Source organism: Taudactylus pleione, unplaced genomic scaffold (genome assembly GCF_031769625.1).
Source record: "Taudactylus pleione unplaced genomic scaffold, aTauple2 ptg000567l, whole genome shotgun sequence".
Taxonomy (NCBI): Eukaryota; Metazoa; Chordata; class Amphibia; order Anura; family Myobatrachidae; genus Taudactylus; species Taudactylus pleione.
In genome coordinates, this window is record NW_028284969.1 from 952,308 (window position 1) to 979,222 (window position 26,915).

Genomic DNA, 26,915 nt, shown 5'->3' on the forward strand with positions numbered 1-26,915 from the left:
TGCACCCCAAAACCCCAATTCTGCACTTTTTTTTGCTTGGTTTCATATGCGCAGCATTTTCACACCAGCGAAAAGTCTTTGGAATTGAATACGGGGATAAGTTTTCACCTGGCGAAATGGCTTTTCACTGCTAATTGAATACAGCCTATAGGGGCATATTCAATTAGGCATGTGAAAAAGCTCAAGGTTTCACGTCCAGAGCTATTCAATTATCCAACATTTTTCCTGTGCAGTAAACTCTGGGGTAACACGTGGTTACACATATATGCTGCATAAAATGCTGGAATCTGTGGGTTTCCCCACACGTGGCTGCTTTTAACGTGGATTTTTCCATGCAGATTCTGAGGCTGCAAGGAAATATCAGTGTTATGCGCAGGGATGCAGAACATAATAAAACCCGCTGTTATTTGGACATGCCCCATAAAGTCTTTCTATATGTATTCAATTATTTCTCCAAAAATGTCTCCAAAAGTTTTAATTATTTTTAATAAACAAATTATGTAAATAATAGCAATTTAAACCTGTCAGAATGTTTTCATTAACAGATCTGCATATCTGTTAATAACATTATACTGAATCAGATCTAAATAGACCTTATATGCTTAATGCAATTGCACAATTTTTTTTCGTGCGGTAAAAACGGGACTTTACCGCATTTTTTTTTTCAGTGCAATTTAATTACCCCGTTTTTCCTGCACAAAAAAAATCCAGTTTTCGGGCGAAAAAACACAGGATCCGGGATAAGTTCCTGGGTCTATGTGTTTCACGATCGCGGCCGCAAAAAAAAATCTCTTATCAACAGTGACGTGCGGTGAGGTAAATGGCTGGGGAGGCACTGGCTAGTATCTGAGCCAGAGTTACACATACATATATGAACCCGAGGGTTCATGTTTGTATTATATAAAGGTACAGCAGTATATAGTGCTGGAAATTTTGTGTGTTTTGATCAGGGATGTGCAGAAAAGGTAGACAGGGGAGGCAGTGCCTCACCTGCCATACATTTTTTACACTTGAGTTTTCACTATAAACATGATTAGGATAATACAAAAGATATTTATAATTTTTTCTTTACATTTTTATTATAATTTTTATAGTCAAAACTCTGGAGTATACCTAAGTATGACAGCAAAAGCTCTGCCTCACCTCACCGCACATCACTGCTTATCAGTGGTTTTGTTTCACATCCCCATTAGTGGTGGCTTCCTGTCAGCATTGCTGTCTGACCAGGGAGACTTTGCTGCTGAACAGTAGCAGCCGTCTCAACTCCTCTGCGAGGGTGGGTTGTGCAGTCACATTGATCGTGGCTTCCCTGGATTTGCCCCTGACTGAGGAGCTCACAGAGGGCCTGATTCAGCTTGGAACGCACGTCTGCAGCTGATCGATGTTTGTGCTCTGCGCATGCGTATGCATCGAAGTGCACATGTGCGAACTGGCAGCTGCGATCGGGAAGCTGTGAGCACGCAGTCCAATCGCATAGTGATTGACAAGAAATGACCGTTTGAGGGTGGAGAGGGGGGGTGGTCAAAGGAACACAGGCGTGCTTGTGCGTTTGAACGCTGTTACAGGGGCGTGCATAATTAAGCTCCTGCGATTGCAAACGCTGGCAGATCTAGATGGCAAAAAGGAAAGGGGGGGGGGGAATGGGCTGCACAACCTAATTACAACATTATCAGAGGTGCTAGCATGCTGAGACCTGTAGTTCTATTGCAGAAAAAAGGGGGGAAGCTGATGCACACTCTAAGTACTAAGAATAATAAATATAAAAAATATATAATAAACTATCAATTAACATGGTGTTATATAGAGGTTCTTAGTACATGTTTGGCCAAAGATGTTTGCCCACCTACCACTTCACGGTGACCTCATCAGGTGGGTCCCTAACATCCCTAATACTGAATAACATCCCTATCGGACCCCTGATGATGAATGGCCAGGTAACTTAAATATGCGTTTCCGCATGGTTACCGGGCCATTTATCGTTTGATGAATAGGCCCCTTAGTGTATAATTACCCAGGCAATACATTGTCATCCCAAATTATTTTCAACCCATGTCATTAGTGGAATTTGCTATTTAAACATACATATACTCAGGCAATGCATTGATATGTCAACCAGTGTATTTTGTACAGTGCACAGCTGTCACTTATCTAACCCCTCTAATTGATGCCCTTATTATATTGTGAAGCCCCAACATCTCGTTTAGTGGACTGACTCTCAATTACTGAGAATGATTATTCCCATACTGTTTGGAAGATATTTCTCCCCCGCCCCCGAGTATGTGTCAAATGTCTATTATTAAGTCAGACTGTAGGTTTTCTAGATGTATGTCAAACACATGTAATTATAGACTGTCTGACTCTAGCCATGTTGCTAGTTCAGAGAACAATGAAACTGTGAATCTCTATCGTCACCTTTATCAAATCTTGACACAAAGCTTTCATAATCCAGCCACACATTTATGGACTATGAGAACAATGTGTCATCATCTAGCTTTGGTGAAAACAAAGGTCATCTCAAATGACAATTAAGTGTGTTTGACTATTTGCAACAGTATAAGGCTGAGAATGATTAGACGGCAGCACTGTGATATGTACTCATGCTTAGAACTACAGTATGGGGAGGATGAACATATACAGGTACTCTCACCCCATGTTCCAAGGTGGTCAGACAAAGCTGGAGATTTATTACCAAGGAACAAAACTAAGCAAGTAAGAAAAATGAATGAGGATTCAGATGATCACACATGGCTAATTACATTGTACATGAAAATACAGATAGCTAGTGCCACTTGTACTGCAGTGCAGAACAGAGTTTGGAAGATGCATCCTCATCTGTATATAACCTATTTAATTTACTTAATTAGAGATTGGTGGCAAAGATGTCACTTGTGCACAATGCAAAGCAAATGCAGGCAATACAATCTTTCAGTCCACAGAGAATATCACACAGATAATGTGCATTGATGCATTCTTACCTATCTCCCAAAATTCGTGGCATGCTCCAGAATTTTGGGCTCTTCCAGGCTCCCGAGAGTACACCAGCTTACTAGATGCATCAACTTCCGCAGTACAGTGGGCAATCCAGGGGCTCGATGACACAATTGTCTGTGACTTGTGTAATTGTAGCCCCTCTCCCCACTGCACAATACTACAATTAGCTGCACTGTTCAGGGGTTATGAGGCAAATCACAACGCCACATGCCCCCCAACACCTCCCATTTTATCTTCTTCCTCAAGCATATTTCTGGTAGCCTGGGTACAAAGTATCCAACCCAGATGCTGTGGTCATGGTGTGACCCTGTGTAGCAGATAGACTCACCAACATTTTGGACATTTTTGTCTCACAGTGACCATCATTAAGGCTGGGTACACACTAAAGATTATCTGTCCAACCCTCCATCTAGTTGATTGGTTGGAATGAAAATCTGGTAAGGAGTGAAAGCAAATGACAATCAGCAATTTGCTCACAAACGTCTGAAAATGGACAAAAACTGTTGTTTGAACAAATTGTTTAGATCAAACATTTAACAAACTTGTCTAACGACCATTTTCATCTGTTTTCTGGCATTTAGGAGCAAATTGCTGATCATCAGTTACTCCCATACGTTACCAGATTTTCATTCCAACCAATCAACTAGTTGGATGGTTGGACAGAAAATCTTCAGGTGTGTACCCAGCTTTACTGTCTATGGGAACTGCAGATTTGAGATAGTGAAGGGGATATTCATTCCTCACCCTGCATGCTAATTATGGGCCTGATTCTGAGATATACGGTAATGCAATCGTAATTGCATTGTCTCACAGATCGCAGTTGCTAAAATACAGTATACTAATGCCTTCCAACGTTTAGCCGAGCATAGGCACGCCCACTACGTACTTCAGGACCTATGTCTCTATCATTCAGTAATACTGTACTTATTTGTTTATGCCATGCGTAGAGTTCTGTCAGAGGCAATGCAATATGAAACATGCTGAAGAGCAGGAAACAATTCCATTTGCCCGTCACAGGCCTGATTATTTGTCCTTGGAAATGTCTGTCCTCGGCAATGTATCTTTTTTATATTTTTGTATAAAAAAAGACTTTAAGTTACATTGTAGTATTTATTTTGTTTTATATGCTGGATGTATACTTATATCTAGTTCTGTGTGCTGTATACAATTAATTGTATTTAAAATATAAAATAATTAATTTCCATTCTTTGTTATTCAGGGCTCAAGCAACAATACTTTGGTCATTGTAGGTACCAGAGTCATTAATGAACTACTGATATTTAGGGTACAATTAGACTCGTTCCACTCGTCCGTGTGAGTAAGCACAGCTACTGTATATGCCACACTTATGGTAACTCCAGAATCATCCTTTTGGTTGAGTGGTTGTTTTGTGTTGTGGCAGAAAGAATGGAAGTTTTTAGTTAATTAGTTATATATTTTAAATGGGTGCACTCTCCTTTAGTCAATTATAGGCCAATCGGTCCCTGCTGGGGGGAGGCAATCGGGAAGCCGACTGCCTAAATACCGGCAGCCGGCTTCCCGACTATCTTATCCCGGCAAGGGTGAAATGCCGGGCGTCTAGATGTAGACGCCCGCATTTCCCTGACGCCGGGAGACCAGTGCCCGGCATCACGATCGTAGTGATGCCGGGCACCGCGAGCGGACAGCCGTGGGGGGGAGGGTTAGGTTTAGGGCTCCCGGGGGGGACTTAGGGTTAGGCACAACCCCCGGGAGGGTTAGGGTTAGGCTAGGGGGAGGGAGTGTTAGGGTTAGGCACCCCCGGGGGGGACTTAGGGTTAGGCACCCCCCCGGGGACTTAGGTGTAGGCAGCGGGGAAGAGGGTGGTTAGGGTTAGGCACTTAGAGGGGGGATTAGGGTTAGGCACTTGGGGGGGAAGTTAGGGTTAGGAACCCATAAGGAGGGTTAGGGGGGTTAGGTTAGTGGATACTTACCTATCCACGATCGGGATTTCCAGCGCTGTCGGGCTTCCGCTGCGTCGCACTCTGCTTCTGTCGGGCTGCCGCTGACGGGAATCGAACCGCCGGCCATGCGGCCGACGGTATTTCATACCAATTCCCTACTGGGAAATGGCACAGCCCATCTGGACAAGCTTTTTCAAGAGAATGGAGCGCCAGTGAATGATTTGTAGGAAGGTTTTGTTGTATTTTGTCCGGTATTTTTCTTGTCCGCCACCATACTAACTTTAATTAGTTTAATAACTCAAGAAAAAATCTGGAAAAATTCATGAAAAATTGGATGATATCAAAATAAAAGTGACCTTATTTTGACCCCAACTTTTGTTGTCCAGTGCCAGTACTTAGAGTTAAGATGAGTCGCCAACTGCAGATATCAATAATTTAGCTTCCTGCTCACATGCCCCAGTTTTACACAGTCACTGGTTTCTCCAGAACGGTGAAGAAGAAAAAAAAAAACAAGTAGCACCAAGAAAAACGGGTGCCCGGAGCAGCCCCAGAGCTCCAGGTCATTAGTCACCCTCCATGGAAGTGCTTCTTTCATTTGTAACAACAATTTATTCAGTTTCTTTAAACAAAACATTTAAGACAGCTTCACTTGACATTTATCAAGAACAACATTGTGAGGGTGATTAATTAGGAACCCTGCATGCTACTACAATGCAGGTTATCCCAGAAGAGGTGCAAGCTAAAACAAGCAAAGTTTTCTTTCAGGTAATTTTACAAAATGTGCGCATAGCGGAACATCAGGCCTAATTGAAGTACTGGATATTATTTGTAAATAGGGATGTGCGCCGACCCCCGTGTTTTGTAAAATAGGAACAACAGATGTACCCTACTGCCCATCCTGCCATCCTTCACTTGATATGTGTGTCACTGGAGGTCATTTTAGAAGCATAAATTCTGTGCAGTACAAAGTCAGCATTGGAACAGCTGAGTGCCTCAATTTGCACAAATGTTGCCAGATTTCTTCCAAGTCATATGGGTTTACAGAACAAGGTGCCAGCATTTTGGGAGGGGGAAAGTTTGCAGAGCCAGTGGGGGAATAGTTGGGCAGAGCCAATGGCATTATTAGTAAAATACAGAGTAGGTGCACCAAATAACCTCATTGTGTGCAGCATAAACAAGATTTTGCTTTGAATAAATTACTGTCATGAGCTAAAGGGGTGAAGAGGGCACTTGGGGGGGGAGTGGCATACCTTGTCATGTGGCTGTCTCAGGAAGTTGTTTCCCTTTTATGGATAACTTCCTCCAGGCCTTATGGTCACAGAGACAGTTATCTCATCTTGCCAGCGTGGAAAGATATGTCTGCGCGCCTCAGTACGCCTCTCTGCTGCCTGGTTCTGCTCCATAGAGGAAAACTATGTAGGATTTAGTTTCAACATGAACAAATCAAAAGTTAATAAGGCTTTTACTGGAGCTAGAGCTCTATGGGGGCAGCAATCCTATGGGGGCAGCAATCCCTGGCACCTACTGGCTTAAGCCATTGATAAAGCAAAACAGAAAAAAAAAACCCTATCGCAGTCAAAAAACACCCATTTTGCATATGTTTTTTCTTCACTTAAAAAAGGCCAGTAACAAACTCATTTTTCCAGCAAACTATGAATTATCAGTCAGAATAATATATATTTTTAATATGTGTTAGGTGCTGATTTTAGTTAATTTATCAAATCTTATATAAAGTTATAAAGTAGAGAAGTTGCCCATAGCATGTAACACAGTTTATAAAATGACAGAAGCTGATTGGCTGGGCAACTACTCCACTGGACCACTTCTAAACTCTTCGGAAGGCTTGATACATCTTCTCCTCTATTTTCATGTCATTAAAAAATATATTTTACCTATGATTAACTGTACTCTTCGTAATATGACAGAGTGGCATAGCAATAGGCAACCAAGTGACATTTACCAGTTTTGGAAATAAATGAAAGTTACCATAAAATACCAGCATATAAATACATACAGTAGGTGTATAACAAAGCAATTGACATCATTATTTTCCCCAATTTTCAGTGGAGGGAAAGTGGTCGGAATGGAGCGAGTGGTCCGCCTGCAGCCCAGAGTGTGAACACCAGCGAGACAGAGAGTGCACCATACATGCCGAAACAATCGGGGTAAAGCCGTGCGAAGGGCTGAGCCAAGAGTCGGAAAACTGCACAGAAGGACTGTGCATTCAAGGTGATCAAGTCATTTCACATGGACCTTCATCCAGAGGTTCTCTGTGTTATTTAAAGAGAAACAAATGTCATATTATTATTAATAATCTACATCATATGTGGAAAACCTTTGATCACCCAGCTGGTGTAACACTACAAATCCCAGCATGCGCTGCCTTCGGCAGTGGGCCCCTGCAGAAAGATAAAGATAAAGCGGTGGCTTTGCAGAATGGTGGGATTTATGTCGAAAATTTAAAACAGCAATAATATTAGGTATTTGTGTACTTTACAGACTCATTGCAGAGAGTACCCAGTGTCCTACACTCATTATTATTATCAATCATGGTAATGTCTAATTCCCCGGAGAGGATGCTGACGTCATCAGCCAGTGTCCAGCGTCATTCCCAGTGTCCAGCGTCATTCCCTACCATCCAAGTGGGCATAGAGGGGGAATATAACCTTGTGGCGAGAGCAGCAAGCCCGCAAGGGTACAACTTTCTTCTTTAGGTGGGGACAACTTTCGGTACTTGTGGATGTAAAGTACACAAGTACCATTTAAAACATTCATTGGGTTCTCTCTGCAATGAGTCCGTAAAGTACACAAGTACCTAATATTAATGCAAAACCAGATGTGTTTTACATTTATTATTTTTGACATTTTAAATTTTGGGGTCAAACCCACCACTTAGTAAGTCTTACCCATTATGTCACAATAAGGGGAGCAAGAAGCTACACAACACCTGCGTCCAAGGTGCACATAGCTGCCACGGCTGCATGTTCTTTCAGAGCTGCAGCAGTGATAATATGCAAATGCTAGTTGCAGCTTTCCCTTTGTGTACTAGCCTGTGACGGAATGTGCAAGCCATGGGATGCCGACCTTTGGTGCCCGTGCACTCTGCAGCACCGTCATTGGGTCTGGACACTCCACCATTGGCGCACCATCTCCTGCACCATCAACACTTGTATCAACTCTAACACAGATGCAGTGTTTCCACCTGAATATGGCCTTTGTGGTTGTGGCTCTGCATCTGAGAATGCAGCAGCTTTTACAGACACTCCCATAGCACACCCACACATGTTTTTTGCGTTCTCTTCAGGCCACCTCCCAGTCACCACCCAGTAATGCCCAAGGCTTTTCCTCACCAGTTCTGATACCAGCGGTCCCATATGCAACAGCGCATTTATGCATAAACTCAGGGTGACACATGCACCATCGGGGGTTTTCACTTTTCAGGATATTGTACGCATGCCAGTAGCAAATAATCTCTAAACTATGGGAAATCAGCATTGCGTGACAGACTAAACATCATTTGGCATACCATTTATTTTGCAAAAATATATATAGGTACATTAGTCAACGATTAGACACCTGTGGACAATATTGCAGGTTCTACAGTGTTACAGAGGAATCAGTATGAAATACAGCCGTCCGCATGGCCGGCGGTTCGATTACTGGCAGCGCTTGGCCGACAGATGAGCAGAACCCGGCAGCGGAAGCCTGACAGCGCTGGAAATCCTGATCGACGCTAAGATAAGTATATACTAACCTAACCCCCTAACCCTAACCCTCCTTAGGGGTGCCTAACCCTAACCTCCCCCCCAAGTGCCTAACCCTAATCCCCCCTCTAAGTGCCTAACCCTAACCACCCCCTTCCCCGCTGCCTAACCCTAAGTCCCCCCCCGGGGGTGCCTATCCCTAACCCTCCCTCCCCCTAGCCTAACCCTAACCCTCCCGGGGGGGTGCCTAACCCTGTCCCCCCCGGGTGCCCTAAACCTAACCCTCCCCCTCCGCGGCTGTCCGCTCGCGGCGCCCGGCATCACTGCGATCGGGATGCAGGTCGCGGGTCTCCCGGCGTCGGGGAAATGTCAGGCGTCTACATCTAGATGCCCGGCATTTCACCCTCGCCGGGATATGACAGTCGGGAAGCCGGCTGCTGGATTCCCGATTGTATACCGTTACGGATGCACTGTTTACCTACTATATTTATGTTGTTTTCTCACCATGACCTATTATAATTTAGTTTATAAAAGCAAGTTGTGTCCTATAACATACAACATACACAGTCTCTGTGATTCTTTAGAGGAGGGATGTGGCATGGGGACTGTAGCAGAATAAACAATGTATAAGCACAGTGCTCTCATGCATTTGTCATTGTGAGATGTGTTATTCCACCTATTGGAGCACAATCTTGCACCATTATAAGGAATGCAATAATTCATGCAGAAGATCTGCCCAATGTTTCTTCACCAACAAAGCTACCGACACAATAGATTTCAGTGATTTGCAGTTATTTCTCATTCTCTATTGAAATATATTTGAGCCATAGACGTCCCACAAGTTCTTTATCATGGATGTCAGGCTTTGGAAGGAGAATACTTGAATAATTCAGATGACCAATGCCTTTAAACATTTGCTCTGTCACAAAAATGGATGACATAGATAACAGACAGGGCTTCCACTTTTCAATTTTGCCTTTCCTCTGGGGAAGGACGATTGTTTCTCAGAATTTAAGAAATTAGATTTCTGTCCTTCACAGAAGTGTGATTTTCAGGAGAGTGGAAACTAGAACAAATAGGTCTCCAATCCAATTTATACCAATGTTATTAACTTTGTAACTCCCTTTTTGTCATAATTATAAAGTTTTATATCCTTTAACCTTTTCAAGGCTGATTCAAAACAGGCAGATCAGAGTATTTTATCACTCGTGGGAAATGTCACCTTTCCCTCTATTTGGAGCTTTTCCTCTATTGTATTCTCACCGTGATCCTGAGTCAGAGGTGGACGCAGAAGTGGCCACGGGTGCGCTTATGCGCGGTCTCCCTTCTTTCTCCAACGGCCGCACCATCGAAACTTGCAACAGCCCCATGGCTGGTGCAGATTCTCAGGCCGGGTATGGCTTTCTATTTTAGCGGTTGAGCATCTGTGTAAACCACTTTCACTGACACGCCTGTGACATAACATGCCTATAAGACGGACCATCCCTGTGCGTGTGCTAAGACACCTCCCAGTAACCACACGGGATCGACCATCACTTTTCTAAGACAATTTGATAGCGTACATCTCAACAGCGCTTTTGTGTGTACACTCTGTGTAACGCATGCACTGTAGGAGTTTTTAGGGATTTTTGCGCACATGCAGCAGCAAAAAATTGTTCAACTACATGAACATCGGCGTTGTGTGCAGTTTTGAATCAGGTCCTGAACCTCATGTAAAAAGCACAGGGTTTGGTGTGAGTATTGATATGTGTGTACTATTTGGTAGTGACGTGCAGAGTAAATAGTATACAATAGCGGATTCACTAGATGTACTAGACATCACAGGACTGAACCAGGAGTTTGGTTTATTGTGTAGCAGTATGTTTTTACAGCTGCACTTACAGTTACATAACACAGGGCCTAATTCTAGAGTGCACTGCTGAACGCAGATTCCCGATGTTCGGGAATCTGCGCAGTTTCCAGACCCGTTCTGCGCATGTGCAGAACGGGTATGCGAGAACGCAAGTAACCTGGCAGCAGACAGTCAGTGATTGACAGTTTGCTGCCATTTGGGGGTGGGGAGGGGGCGGCAATACCCTCTGTTCCACGAAACGTAGGCACACGTCATGTGCACTTCGTTCATTACATCTATCTTTTCTCTGCAAGTGCATAGTTGTGTGGTTAACTTAGGACCTGATTCACAGTTGTACGTAAACCCAATGGTTTGCATACAAATATGATGATAAGAGTATTGCACCCAGTGCTCCCTAAGCTACAAGCTGCGACTGTTTGGGGGCAGGTAGGGGGCAGCCACGACCCCCATTTTGTAGGCATGCTGAAGCCAGAGTGTGTGTCTTCTGACGCCAATTTCTTAGCCCTGGCAGAGGAGTTCTGGTGGGCGGTCTGGGTGAGTTTAGGCTTACTCAGGTGGCCGTTGGCTGTGGCCATCTTTGGATGCAGCACTTGGATCTGTGAAGCTGGCAGGAGGCATCGGAACCACCCCCTTAGTAACTGTAGCATATGTTTAACGAATAAAAGCATGCTTATGCTAAACTTAAATAGGGGCCTTAAGTGCAGGTAGGTAGTTATGATACGACGTTTGACTACAATTCAGGTGTATTGAGAAGTATTCTATATGAAAAGGGAATTCAGTCTTTGTTTACAACCTCTCTATTATCATTAGTAAAAGTAATTTATGAAAAGTACAATTTTTACCATGGTCATGGCTTCTCCTTGTTTCGGGATCTGCCAAACCAGAGTACTGGGCCTGGCAATACATACAGTACACAGGGGTAGTGAGGAGCCCCACTGCTATGAACTGATTGCATCTGTGTCACATTATAATAGAACACCTCATTCTGCGAGATGCCCTGTTACGGTGACCACCCCAGCCAATATTTACCTATTGACCCATAATTTCCGGGATACTCACGATTTTGTGGGAGCTCTCTCGGGATTCTGCCCACTTCTCCAGTGACGTGGGTGATGTGATGACGCACTTTGCTGTGAAATATGTCATTATAAACCCACCACTCAGAGTGTAATCCCACAATTGCGCAATTTGTGTTGCCACATCCATGGTCTGCCCACTTAGACTTAGTTCTCCTCAGATCTCCCAGATCACAGCCTGCAAAAGAAAAACAGCTGTGGATAAAATGATAAATGTATGAATCATAAAGCTAACAAAGAGACATATTCAGAGTATATCACAAATAGATGTTTTGTTAATAAGAAAAGTTAGAGGGGAAAATGGAAACAGTTCAAAAAGATGGACTTTTGAGAAGTATGGAAATGGCTTTGAGAACAAAGGCGCCTGATTGGATAGCACAAGCTCCAAATCATCAGTGACTGAAATGCATACTGTATACACAGTAGTGCAATACATTATACAGTATATGTCCTAGAAATGGTTAATTCCTCCTTGAATGTCACAGCCAATTCCTTTTCATTCATAGAACATTTCAGTTAAAGGGTAATTAGTCTTTGAATATTAAAAAAGCGTCTCTGTAGCTGTTACTTAAACACCCAGACATTAGAGTTTATAATACACAGTACAGCATCAAAACCTATTTATCATACAAATGTTATCAAAGTACAAGAGGCGTAATCTCCGATTACAACAGAGCTTATCTCCTTTGCAGACTGATCCTCGCTGCTTCTCATACACCAGCTATTCAAGAGCCTATAGTTAATATTGAATAGCTGCATTCTGCAGGCTCTTCTCAGTGACTGATTGCAGATGGGGAGGTGAAAAGATCTCAGCCCTTCATTCATTATACTAACAGCAAGGTCCCAACAGCACAAAACAGCATCTGTTATCACTTGGGCATTCAGATTTCTTACTTTGTTAGAAACTACTTAATCCCTTCAATGTTGGAAGGGCATCTGCATTGTGTCTCTAGCCCCCTTTGCCAGCAAATGGTTTGATAATCAGTCTACTGTGTGTATCATGGTATACATACAGAGAAGCAGAACAAATGGGAGACAATCCTAACAGCGTATGTCAATCAAAAAGGTGTAATTGCTAAGATTCCAGCTAAGCTTGTCTTTTTTTTTTCTTGGGGGGTATTAATCTTGACACATCCCCTCTTCAGTCTTGGCTCCTTGATTGTTTTGCCCATTCATTCAATCCACATTTGACAGGGTAATTTGCTAACAATTAATTTAAGTAATATAAATATAATTTAAATGAGTGGGTGACAATAAATAGTGCATACTATAATGTCTAAAAATATATGGGTGTTTATGAATTTAAAGATCAAAAGTAGTGATTGCACCCCATATGACATACCCTCCCCACTCTCCACTCATCAGACATGACATCCCCCCACACCTTTTGTCACATGTTGCCCATGCTTTCCCCCCACAATCACAGGTTCCTATCTGCAGCTATCTGTGCAGAAAAGCTCTTGTGTTTATAGCTGCTTACATCTGTGCTGGTCCATGGGGGACGGAACTCTGTGTAGAGCACTGGTGACTTCCACTGATAATGACATTGTCTCTTTGCACCGACCACACACATCATGGCCCCTCCTGCTTCAGCACGGTAGGAATGGCCATTGACGGGCCAACCATTGATGGTCTCCATTGATGATACCATCAGTGTTTAACATTGATGGCATTAAACCATGGACAGAAAACCATCAGTAGTTTAAACTATTGATGGGCATTCCCTGCTGTAAGCCATGGTAAGCAACAAGCCAATCAAGAAAGTGGGCTGCAGATAAGCAATGCAGCAGGTGTAGGGCTACATGTCGTGGACCAGGTAAATTACTTTTTGCCACACTTGGCTGATAACTGTCGGAACATCAGTGGCAAACCATTAGCCATTAGTGGCAAGTCATTGATGGTTGCTAACCATCCATGATCTATGGGCATCCCTACAGCAGGGAAAAAGCTGATGCCAGGACCAGATTGAAAGAAAAATGTGGAGTGAGGCATACCTCCCAACTCATCCTGCAGCGTAAAAAATTCTTAATTTTATGGTATGATTCCCTAAAATTGGAATAGTACTACATCCCTCCTTTCTGCACTTGGAGATTTGGCCACTGCTGCTGCTGGTATCATAAACTATGTTGCTGCTTGCCAGTCTGGAAAGAGGGGCTGATGCAGTACGGAGGTCAGTCATTGAGGCAAATAATGAGAGCAAGTAAAGTCTTATTCTCTGCTCAATGATATTCCAAGCCTGCACCAGTCCTTATTCAAAAATAGTTGGGGTTACTGGTGACGTTTAGCAGGGCAAAAAGCAGACATCAATAGCTAAACCCAAAGAGACATAAGGAAGGTGAAATATCCGATGGTGAGTAAAATGAGAAGAAGCTGGGAGCCACAGATGAAGACATGGTGGGTCTCATGTACCCCTTAGGTTACCCATTGCATTGCACTGGTCTACACCATGACCCATCTCAAGGGACTTTGAAACACTGCAATTTAAAATGAACCTGCCAAGCAGGATCTCCTGCTTGTGCCATTTGAAACATTGCTATATGCATTGCTTATCTGGACATACACAGATCAATCCAGGCTCTTGACCTGACTGCCCAGAAATGAGATCACCAGATTTAACAAAACCTTATTTAAGGCATACTTGAAAATAAGAGGTGACTCTCAATACATTTCTTCATGGACTGGTAAAATACTCATAATTAATATACATACACATCTATAGCCCAATCTGAAAGATTTCACTTTTCATCCCAGTCGGATTCCAGTACTGTAATTGGTCAAAGACAACTCACAAGCTTGGATGCAGGCATTGTACAACCATATTTATCTACTTTGCCATTGGGCATCTGTTAGATTTTTGTGCCCATACATGTTGCATTTTGCAACCTGTTAAGTCCATTTATTTAAAATGTAGATAACCATGTTTTTTTATTATCACTTTTTGCAGCATAAAAGATCTGTCATCTGTCTGGCAATACTATCCGGAAGCAGTAAAGGACATGTGGATGCCTGACAATCTGGCTCATGCATGTACCTTAGAGTTGACACCTCTGGCCATGGAATTTCATATCCATAACTAAAAATAAATAATAACAACATAAATTGTTAAAAATACATAGTGTGTATATATATATATATATATATATATATATATATACACATATATATATATATATATATATATATATATATACATGTATAAGCACAAGTGCGGCACTCAGGACTAAATAAACGTACAAAAATGTACAACACTCAAAAGAGTTTACAACGTTTCAATCATTTATATGACGAAAATCATATAGATGTTTGAAACGTTGTAAACTCTTTTGAGTGTTGTACATTTTTGTACGTTTATTTGGTCATGAGTGCCGCACTTGTGCTTATACATTTACCATTTTGTCTGGAGGCACCGAGCAGAGTTATTATCTTATGTGAGTGCTGGACCATTGTGGCTATATATATATATTAGGGGTGTGCACTGGCCACTTTTCGTGTTTTGGTTTTGGATCTGGATCTTTCTTCGTGTTTTGGATCTGGATTGGTTTTGCCAAAACCACCCTTCCGTGTTTTGGGTTCTGGGTTTTGTGTTTTGGATCTGTATTTTTTTTTTTAAAAAGCATAAAAACAGCTAAAATCACAGAATTTGTGGGTTTTTCTTCTCCTATGCTATTATTAACCTCAATAACCTTAATTTCCACTCATTTCCAGTCTATTCTGAACACCTCACACCTCACAATAGTGTTTTTATGTCCAAAAGTTTGCACCGAGGTAGCTGGATAACTATGCTAAGCGACACGAGTGGGCGGCACAAACACATGGCCCATCTAGGAGTGACACTGCAGTGGCAGACAGGATTGCAGTTTGAAAAACTAGGCCCCAAACAGTACATAATGCAAAGAAAAAAAAGAGGTGCAAGATGGAATTGTCCTTGGGCCCTACCACCCACCTTTATTTTGTATAAACAGGACATGCACACTTTAACAAACCAATAATTTCAGCGCCAGGGTCTGCCACACGACTGTGGCTGAAATGATTGGTTCGTTTGGGCCCCCACAAAACAAGCTGGCAATAAATTTGTCCCTGCACAAACTGGCTCTACGGAGGCAAGATGTCGTCCTCATCCTCCTCATCCACCGATTCCTCACCCTCTTCAGTGTTGTGTACATCCTCATCCTCACAGAGTATTCATTCGTCCCCGCTGGAATCCACAACCCCAGGTCCCTCTGTACGTTCTGGAGGCTGGTCTCCCTGGAAGAGTTGATAATTCATTTTTATGAACATCATCTTCTCCACATTTTGTGGAAGCAACCTCCTACGCCTTTCGCTGACAAGGTTCCCGGCAGCACTAAACACTCTTTCGGAGAACACACTGGAGGGGGGGCAACTCAGGTAAAATAGAGCCAGTTTGTACAAGGGCCTCCAAATTGCCTCTTTTTCCTGCCAGTACAGGTACGGACTGTCTGATATGCCTACTTGGATGCTGTCACCGATGTAATCCTTTAACAGACAGACGCATGCTTGTCGCTGCTGCTTTGAGGATGCAGGTGCATCTACAGCCCACAGAATTCACAAAGACAGAAAAAAAAGAAGAATTTTTAAATTGTTTGTGGAGCGCACATTGAGGGTTACACCACCCTTTAACAGACAGATGCACACTTGTCGCTGCTGCTTTGAGGATGCAGGTGCGGCTACTGCGCATACATTTCACACACAAAGACAGAAAAAAAGAAGATTATTTTATTTTGGTTGGAGCGCACTTTGGGGGTTACACCATCCTTTAACAGACAGATGCACGCTTGTCGCTGCTGCTTTGAGGATGCAGGTGCGGCTACTGCGCATACATTTCACACACAAAGACAGAAAAAAAGAAGAATATTTTATTTTGGTTGGAGCGCACTTTGGGGGTTACACTATCCTTTAACCCACAGATGCACGCTTGTCGCTGCTGCTTTGAGGATGCAGGTGCGGCTACAGCCCACATAATTCACAAAGACAGAAAAAAAAGAATTTTTTTATTGTTTGTGGAGCGCACTTTGAGGGTTACACCACCCTTTAACGGACAGATGCACGCTTGTCGCTGCTGCTTTGAGGATGCAGGTGCGGCTACAGCCCACACATTTCACAAAGACAGAAAAAAAAGAATTTTTTATTTTGTTTGGAGTGCACTTTGGGGGTTACAGCACCCTTTAACGGACAAACCAGCCGGCCCTTTACTTATGACAAAGGCGCACGCATGGCGCTACTTTGTTGTTGCACGTGCAGCTACTGCACACACATTTCACAAAGACAGAAAAAAAAGAAGAATTTTTTATTTTGTTTGGAGTGCACTTTGGGGGTTACAGCACCCTTTAACGGACAAACCAGCCGGCCCTTTACTTATGACACAGGCGCACGCAGTTGCAGAATGGCAAAAGTGGCCAGAAATTTTTCGGTCCACCCAAAGCGTCTCCTGCACGCCCCTGTCGCTTTTCAGAAAATTCTGCACCACCAAGTTTATTGTGTGATCAATACATGGGACGTGCTGGAATTTGCCCAGATGTAATGCCCGCACAATATTGGTGGCGTTGTCAGATATAACAAATCCCCAGGAGAGTCTAAGTGGGGTAAGCCACTGGGCAATGATTTCCCTCAGTTTCTCTAAGAGGTTGTCGGCGGTGTGCCTCTTACTGAAACCGGTGATACACAGCGTAGCCTGCCTTGGAACGAGCTGGCGTTTCTGAGATGCTGCTACTGGTGACGCTGCTGTTGTTGCTGCATAAGGTGATACATTTACCCATTGGCTGTCACAGTCATATAGTCCTTTGTCTGCCCTGTTCCACTTGTCCACATGTCCATTGTTAAGTGGACATTGGGTACAACCGCATTTTTCAGGACACTGAGGACACTTTTTCTGACGTTTCTGTACAGTCTCGGTATCACCTGCCTAGTGAAGCAGAATCTAGACGGGATTTGGAACCGGGGACACACTACCTCCATCAATTGTCTAAATCCCACTGCACTAATGGCGGATACCAGACGCATGTCTAACACCAACATAGCAGTCAAGGCCTCAGTTATATGTTTTACTTCAGGATGACTGCTGTCGTACTTCATCCTCCTCGCTAAGGACTGTTGGAGGGTCAATTGTTTAGTAAAAGTAGTGGTGTTCCTACTTCCTCTCTGGGATGATGAACAACTCCCAGCAGCAGCAACAGCACTAGGAGGAAGTGGTTCTTGATCTTTCCCTATTTTATTTTTATCGGAGAAAGTTTGGTCCTCCATTTATGTTATATTGATATATACGTGCGGCTAAGGTTAACACAAACACAGAAAATAATTTTTTATTTTTTTTTGGAGACTAGTGCACTTTGTGGGTTACACCACCCTTTAAGAAATTAGCCAGCCGGCCCTTTACTTATTGGACACAGGTGCTCGCTTGGCGCTGCTCCTTTGTTGATGCAAGTGCAGCCACAGTGCACACAATTCACAAACACAGAAAATATTTTTTTATTTGGTTTGGAGTGCACTTTGGGGGTTACAGCACAATTTAACGGTCAAGCCAGCCGGCCCTTTACTTATGACAAAGGTGCACGCTTGGCGCTACTTTGTTGATGCACGTGCGGCTACTGCGCACACAATTCACAAACACAAAAATATATATATATTTTTTTGGAGTGCAATTTGTGGGTTACAGCACCCTTTAATGGACAAGCCAGCCGGCCCTTTACTTATGGGACACAGGCGCACGCTTGGCGCTGCTCCTTTGTTGATGCACGTGCAGCCACAGTGCACACAATTCACAAACACAGAAAATATTTTTTTATTTGGTTTGGAGTGCACTTTGGGGGTTACAGCACCCTTTAACAGTCAAGCCAGCCGGCCCTTTACTTATGACAAAGGCGCACGCTTGGCGCTACTTTGTTGATGCACGTGCGGCTACTGCGCACACAATTCACAAACACAAAAAAAAATATTTTTTTTTTTAGAGTGCAATTTGTGGGTTACAGCACCCTTTAATGGACAAGCCAGCCGGCCCTTTACTTATGGGACACATGCGCACGCTTGGCGCTGCTCCTTTGTTGATGCACGTGCAGCCACGGTGCACACATTTCACAAACACAGAAAATATTTTTTTATTTGGTTTGGAGTGCACTTTGGGGGTTACAGCACCCTTTAACGGTCAAGCCAGCCGGCCCTTTACTTATGACAAAGGCGCACGCTTGGCGCTACTTTGTTGATGCACGTGCGGCTACTGCGCACACAATTCACAAACACAAAAATATATATATTTTTTTGGAGTGCAATTTGGGGGTTACAGCACCCTTTAATGGACAAGCCAGCCAGCCCTTTACTTATGGGACACAGGTGCACGCTTGGCGCTGCTCCTTTGTTGATGCACGTGCAGCCACAGTGCACACAATTCACAAACACAGAAATTATTTTTTTATTTGCTTTGGAGTGTGCTTTGGGGGTTATAGCACCCTTTAGCGGTCAAGCCAGCCGGACCTTTATTTATGACACAGGCGCATGCTTGGCGCTACTTTGTTGATGCACGTGCGGCTACTGCGCACACAATTCACAAACACAGAAAAAATATTTATATTTTTTGCACTTGGGGGGAGCACCCCTGATGGACAGAGCACCCCCTGGACAACACTACAGCACCCCTTTAGGACTGGACACTGCACAGGATGTTGGAGTGGGCACAGCCCCTATGGACAACTGACTGCACAACACAGTCCAGCCAGCCCCTATGGACTTTGGAGGAGTGGACACAGCCCCTATGGACAATAGCAGCACAGCACAACATAGCCAGCCCCTATGGACTTTGGAGGAGTGGACACAGCCCCTATGGACAACAGCAGCACAGCACAGCACAACACTACACTACATTACACAGCCCAGCCAGCCCTAACTCCCACCCTGCCTCTTCACTGTCCACAGCCGAGTGAGAAAATGGCGCCGACACGGGTACCTTATATAGAATCCTAAACCCACGAGACCCGGGAGGCAGGATGATGACGTTTTGCCTCGATTTCAGATCCGAGTCAGGCGGGAAAAGTCGAGCCTGACTCGGATCGGCCTCGGATTGGGGGGGCTCGGGGGGGTTCGGATTTCAGATATCCGAACCCGCTCACCCCTATTATATAAATATATATATATATATATATATATATATATACACATATTCAAAAGAAGAAGGAAGTTTGTTTCTGTTTTCTTGTTTGTTGGCAAATATCTTCCACAGCTCTCGAGGTAAATCTAAAAAATCTTACATAGTTATTTAGTGTCAAAAAGAAAACTACAGATGTGTCCAGCTACATCTTTGCCGTTTGCGCTATAAATGCGCGCACGCATTGCGCCATGCGATTACCCACATCAGTATAAGCTTCTGAATGATATGGCGCACACTGCGTTCGCACCGTGCAATCCTATGTGTGGTGTGATTTGTTGCGTTTGCAGAAATGATGTAGCCGGACACATCTGTATGTTTGTCTGTCCGGTTATGCATTCGGACACCCTGCTCCGATTGGGGTGAAACCAACGTGAGGTGGTCCATTTGGATCTTGCCAGGATTTAGGGGACTTAGGGTCCCGGTTGGACCTCCCGTTGATGTACGCTGGGCAGAACTTTGACCAGCGGAGACTTTTCTAAGCCTTCCACTGGATGGATGTGGATGAATCCTTCACAGAGTGGTAACATTGGATCCCAGAAGACATACTAGGGGGTTGAGGTCCCGGTCAGACATTCTGTTGGTGTATGCTGGCCAGAACTTTGACCCAGGGAAACTGTTCTGAGACTTCCACTGGATGGATTTGGAGAAAAACTTCACAGAGGGGTAGCAATTGGTCTGAGATGCCTAATGTAGTGGTTGGGCACTGGTCGGACCTTACGGCGGAGTGTGCTGGGCAAAACTTTGACCCAGGGAGCCTGTCCTGGGCCTTCCACTGGATGGATTTGGACGACATCACATAATAAAACTTCACTTAATAAATAACTTGAAGATTTCAACCCGGGCAATGCCAGGCACTTCAGATAGCTTTATATATATATATATATATATATATATATATATATATATAAATACTTCAGTTAAAAGAATAAAAGCATTTTTTTTATTTTTTCCATTAATTTTATTTTATTTTTTGTAATAACAGTGGTACCCTCTTAATGTATATGGCAGCAGTAGGGATTGGCCATATGCAAAATTACTAACTTCACATATGGTGCCACCTGACTAATCACACAAGGTATCACCTGACTAATTACTTGGTGCCACCTGACTAAACACATATGGAGCTTTCTGACTAAACACACATGGTCTCACCTGACTAACCACACAATGTATCACCTGACTAATCACATGGTACCACTTCACTAATCACATGCTGCCACCTGATTAATCACAAGGTTTCGCATGACTAATTTCACATAGTGCCACCTGACTAATCACATGGTGCCACATAACTAGTCACACAAGGTATCACCTGACTAATCACATGGTGCCATATGACAGTTATTACCTGACTAATCACACTGACTCATTTCACATGGTGCCACCTGACTAATCACATATTGTGTTATCTGACTAAAGCTGGCCACACACTAGACCAACTTTCATCCAACCATCCAACTAGTTGATTGGTTGGAATGAAAATCTGATAACGGATGGGAGTAAATGATGATCAACAATTTGCTCCTAAATGCCAGATAACAGATGAAAATGGTCATCAGACAATTTTATTAAATGTTTGATCTAAGCAATTTGTTCAAACAGTTTTTGTCCATTTTCCAGCATTTTGGAGCAAATTGATGATTGTCATTTGCTTTCATACCTTACCAGATTTTCATTCCAACCAATCAACTAGTTGGCTGGTTGGATGTAAGTTGGTCTAGTGTGTGGCCAGCTTAGGGGCCTGATTCAGAGTTGGGAATAGAGAGAGATATCTCTCTCAAATGAGAACCTGAACAAACCATATTGCAATGCAAGGGGTGTAAATACATATATTTGTTTACATGTGGGGTAAATACTGGCTGCTTTTGCATGTAGCCCACAAATACTCTACAATTTAGATGTCAGTTTGGAAACACTCCTCCCAAATCTAAATCTCTCTGCACGTTTTAAATCTGCCCCCCCCTGCAGTGCAGCATGGTTTCACCAAGATGATCAGTTGACAGAGATTTCTAACTCTATTCTCAAGTCTGAATCAGGCCCTAAGCACTCAATGGGGTAAATTTACTAAGAAATGTGTTGGTCCGAGATGCCATTCACGGGTGTGTTTGGCCAGTATATAAAAAACGGAGCTTTACTAAAGGCAAACACGGGTCTAAAATCATGATTCTCCCTGCAAAACACGGATGGAAATACAAATCGAAATAAATACACCATCGGTCAAACTCGCAATTACTTTCCATAGACAGTAATACGGGCATTTACCAAGAGTTGTGATTGCAAAAACGGGTATAAATTAAGCTAACTCGGTCCAAAATAGAAGTTAAAAATAGACTACATCCTGAGCAGCGTGTTTAGCAGAAACATACATAGATCAGTGTGATCTGTGCATGATGCTGACTATAATAAAGCAAATATATGGTTAATATTAAAAAAAATACTTGGGGTCCCCCTCCTCAAGCATAAGCAGCACCAGGCTTTTTTAGTAGTACGGCCACTGATTGGATGGCGGCCCTACAAGTGCAGGGAACCTTGTAGGGCCACACTTCCTCAGGAATCCCCGGCCTGGGCTGACTAGTTTGGGGTGAGAATGCTTTGGCCACTGGCTGTGGCATTATTCCCCCCACACTAGTAGGAGCCTTGTGCTGGTTTATAGAAATGCGGGGGCCCACAATGCATTTTTGCCAGTGCTAGTTATGCTTGGGAGGAGGACCCCATGCTGTTTTTCTTTCTATTTTTTACACGTTTAATTTTACACTATAAACACACAAGCCTGCATGGATCTCACTGATCTGTGTAGATTACTTGTTCGAGTGTGTTTGGCTGCGGTCAGACACGGGGAACACAGGGAAAAAGCACAATCTCATACACCACTGGAAAACACAATTCTTGGTAAATTTAAGTGTTTCAGCTGACAAAATTCTCCCGTGTTCCAGCGATGCTGAGTATTTTTAAACTCTGGCCAGACATGATTCTTAGTTAATTTACCCCATGGTCTCACCTGACTAATCACATGGTGTCACCTGACTAATCACACAAGATATTACTTGACTAATTTCACATGGTGCCAAATGACTAATCACATATTGTGCTCTCTGACTAAACACACAGTATCACCTGACTAAGCATATATGGTGCTCTCATATGGGTCACCCAGCTAGTCTCATGTGTCAGCTGACACTGATTTACACGGTCTCACCTGTATGCTTTTTCATGTGGCCTAGCCCAACACTTTTCCTTTAGTATTGGTTTTCTACCTCTGAAGTGTGAAAGGCTCTAATAAGATAGCAATTATAATTGTGGTACATAAGTCTGTGGGTGTCATACTTATCTCCAGATCGCTGGCCACAGCATCAAGGACACCTATGTAAGTCTAATGTTAAAAGGGCCCAAACAGATTGCTTTCCAGTAAGCCACAATTGTTGTGAAAATCATTATTTTTAATATTGTATACTACTTTCAAGAAAAAATATATAGTATGCTTTCTTTCAAAAGGGTAAATAAAACCACCGTCTTGGATATCCACCTCTAGGACCAGAGAGGTCACTCCTTGGCCATTGACAAATTGATGGGCATTGTATTGTGCATTGTGTAAGCACATTACACTACAGATTTATAGAAGGAAGAAGTGCAGTATTTAATGCTGTAAATGCTGCTTTGCTTAAAACTTGGCAGCATTCTCCAGGGTCTTCAGTTACTCTGTTCCTCAATAGATTTTACCAGACAGCTCCATCTGACGACCGGCATGTAGCATCCTAATTACTGTTTTGTGTACGTCTATGTTCTTTTCTACAAAGCTGTATACCATGGGCAGGCACGAATTCAGGCTATCCGCTTCCATAGTGCAAACACCTGTGAGGAAACTGCTTCCCATTTGTGAACATTGAATATGTATGAGTCTGCCAGGCCCCTGAGCCAACACAAGCCGATGCTGAGAACTTAAGAGGACAGTCTTACGTAGCTTCACACAGCTAAGGAGACATTAAGCTAAGGAGACATTAACAAACCTAGGAGAATTCATAGTGATTGGCTATCCAGTAGACGTGGGACTGAATGTACTGCTATAACCGAACAACAAGAGGTAAAACTAAGTTCAATATGCATGACAGCCACAGAGTGAATAAGTAAATACATATAGGGGGAGATGTATCAAAGCTTGAAGAGAGATAACGTCTACAGATATAATGTACCAACCAATCAGCTCCTAACTGACATTTTTCAAACACATCCTGTAAAATGACAGAACCTGTTTGGTTAGTACTTTATCTATCCATTTTATCTCTCCTCAAACTTTGATAAATCTACCCCATAATGAATTGCTCCAGTGTAAAGGACATCCATTATAAGCTAATACTGTTTTCTATTATAGATTTATAATTTACCTATTTATATCTAGGGTGTATGTCAGTAAAATGACCCGGGACCAAACTTGTCTGGGGGTCCTGGTAGAAGCCTGGGACAGCCATGAAGGTGGAGGAATGTACTTCCCTTGGTGCATAACATTCATAATATTTTCTTCTGGAGTGGGTGTGGCCATGCACATGGATCGCCACGCCCCCTCTAGCATCCAGGTCCACAATATGTCTTGGCGGTCCTGATGGTGACTTGGAAAAAAGACCAATGCTGAATGTCATTTGTCCCTCTCTGGTACCACTGGGCTGTGGGTACCAGTGTAATTAAGTTAATTGCTGCCAATATAATTATTACTGTAATTCTATAAAATAATAAGTGTACCCATAACTGAAATAATTTTAAATAATCACCCAACAACATGCAATGATTTCTATTGCAGCTATCTTGCTGGCCAGACAGACCTGTATATTTAATTGTGTCTTTCTGGCTTGTTTTCAGTGACTTGTGATCTCAGCACTTATTACATACTGTATGGCATTTTTATTGAAAACATTTGAAACATTGAGAGCGGGATGTACTAACGGCCAAAATGCAGTAAAATCTCCGAAAATGCAGTTTGCGGGGGTTATACCACATTCCCCAAATGTACTAAACACTGTCCCGATGTATTAAACACTTCGTCCTGATGGGTAACGTCACCTGAAGGTGGCGTTACCCAATAGAAGCCTATGGGCTTCTTAGTGGGACACTCCCCCTTTGGAGGGATCCAATCGGACCCCTTCCATCACCCCCGTGCCCTTCTGTGCATGCGCAGAAGGACGCCATAGGGATTTCTGGGTGTTAAACCCGGATGTCCCTCTGTCCAGGGGTATCTCAAAGGACAGCTCTATCGGGAGAGCTGTCCTTTGTAATATTCTTGGTACATACTGCAGTACTGAACCGCGGAATGTACCCAAAGACAGGCGGGATATACCACATCGCGGAAACGATGCTTAGTACATCCCGCCCTGAGACTGGTATAAAATGGAAGTTTTCTGGTGATTTTTCAGAGAGTAACTTTATTACTACAGATAGTGATTTGCAACTTGCCATTGTAGCAAACTCGGAGGGTAATTCCTCCCAGCCTAAGTAGATAATGCTGGGCCTCCAGCACAAGCCAATGTAGTGAAGGGGTCTCTCTTGTAACCATTGCTGTCACCACGGAATGCTTTTCTGTGACCTTTCATTCTTGCTCTGATTTTGTTGGAAACTGAAAGACTTTGTAAGTGTAAATGACCTTAAAATGACAATATATTCACTGAGTGAAGAAATGTCATGTAGTCTGTGCGGGATACAGTTAATATACCCAACCGTCTGTGCTTGTGGCAATTTATAACAAAAAGTATATGTCTTGTATACTTCACATATGAGGAAGGATATAAGCTAACTATAGTCCATATATTAAGTCATTAAGTACACTTTTTCCTATTTCTTTTTCTGTTTTTGTTTTATTGTAGAGAAAAAACTTCTTCATGAGATAAAACCTGAAAGTAAGTCGCTCTTCTTTTGTCAAAATAAAATACACACATTTTATTCACTTCACAGTAATACAGTGAGAACAGCAAGTGGCAGAAGGGATGTGTGTATGCATGTATGTATATACAGTGTATATATATATATATACATAATATACATATATATATATACACATACTGTGTATATATGTATATATAATATATATATATATACACACACATACATATATCTTATTTATTCTTCATTTTAGTTTCCTGTTTGCATGCCATTATGCATAATCCCATTTGCTCATTATTGTCAACATATTAAAAATTAAAAATTGGCTTGATTTTTTTATTTTTGTTGTGGGGGGGGCTTTTACGTCAAACCCTCTATTTTAAAGTCTGGAGGTGAGTTCCATACCACTAGCAACAGTCTATAGGAGACGGCAGGAGGCAAGAATCTTTTTATTTAAAAGAGAAAAACATTGTTTAATTTTTATTCAGTTTAGATCACATCTATGTGACCCGTCCTTTAACCAGCAACTATGTCTTGCTGGCTGTTTCTGACATGTTTCTAAAGCACTGAGGAAGATGTTCAGGGATATGTTGGTGAATTACATGATCACTGCTCACCTTTTTCCTGCATAAGTGTAAGGGAAGGGTGTAAATGGAAGCAGCTAGTGCACTGATATCTGATAGCTGTGTAGTAGGAGAGCCAGAATCATTTGTGGTATCTACTAAATTAGTAAATTGCACTCTCAGTGGTTGCTTCTTGGGAGAAAAACTTTGCACAAAACCGTGTTGCACTGCAGGTAGGACAGAGTAAAATTTGCAGAGAGATTTAAATTTGAGAGGGTCGTGTCCAAACTTAAGTCTAAATTGCAGTGTAGATATAAAGCAAACTTTCTGACTTTCAGTATGCCTCCTCCGGGAGAATCCTGAATGAAGCAATTCCAGTCTGATGGGCAGACTTCAGTTGGTAAGTGGGGCACCAGGAGACTGGCCAACTCTGTTGGGAGGCCAGGAGAGCACCCCACCCTCCAAATTCGATAATCAGTTGAGTTGGCGAGTATGAAATAAACCTGTACATGATTTGCGGGCTACATACAAAAGCAGCCAGTATTTAACTTGCATGGAAAAAAAAAAGTATTTGCACCCCTTGTATTGCAACATGGTTTGTCCAGGTAAAAGTTACTTGCTTTTCTTGCTTTGCTCCCAACTCAGAATCAACCCCAGTGCCTCAGTGATGTCATTAATTCTTACAATTGGCGCACAAAATGATAATACACAAAATGGCTGCTATGACAGAGTGAAGGGGACAGGTAAAGTTTATATATGTGTATATGATTTGTCTGGCACCACCTTGTCTACT

General features: G+C 42.8%; 1 protein-coding gene across 2 annotated transcripts in view; it reads left to right on the forward strand.

The window, feature by feature from the left end:
* The window catches only part of UNC5D (unc-5 netrin receptor D), a 629,552-nt gene that overhangs the window by 447,489 nt on the left and 155,148 nt on the right, over positions 1 to 26,915 (forward strand). For both annotated transcript variants that reach the window (XM_088453040.1, XM_088453041.1), the window contains one exon: positions 6,978 to 7,142. In XM_088453040.1, the coding sequence (XP_088309166.1) occupies positions 6,978 to 7,142 (165 nt within the window). The remainder of the gene's footprint in view (positions 1 to 6,977; positions 7,143 to 26,915) is intronic.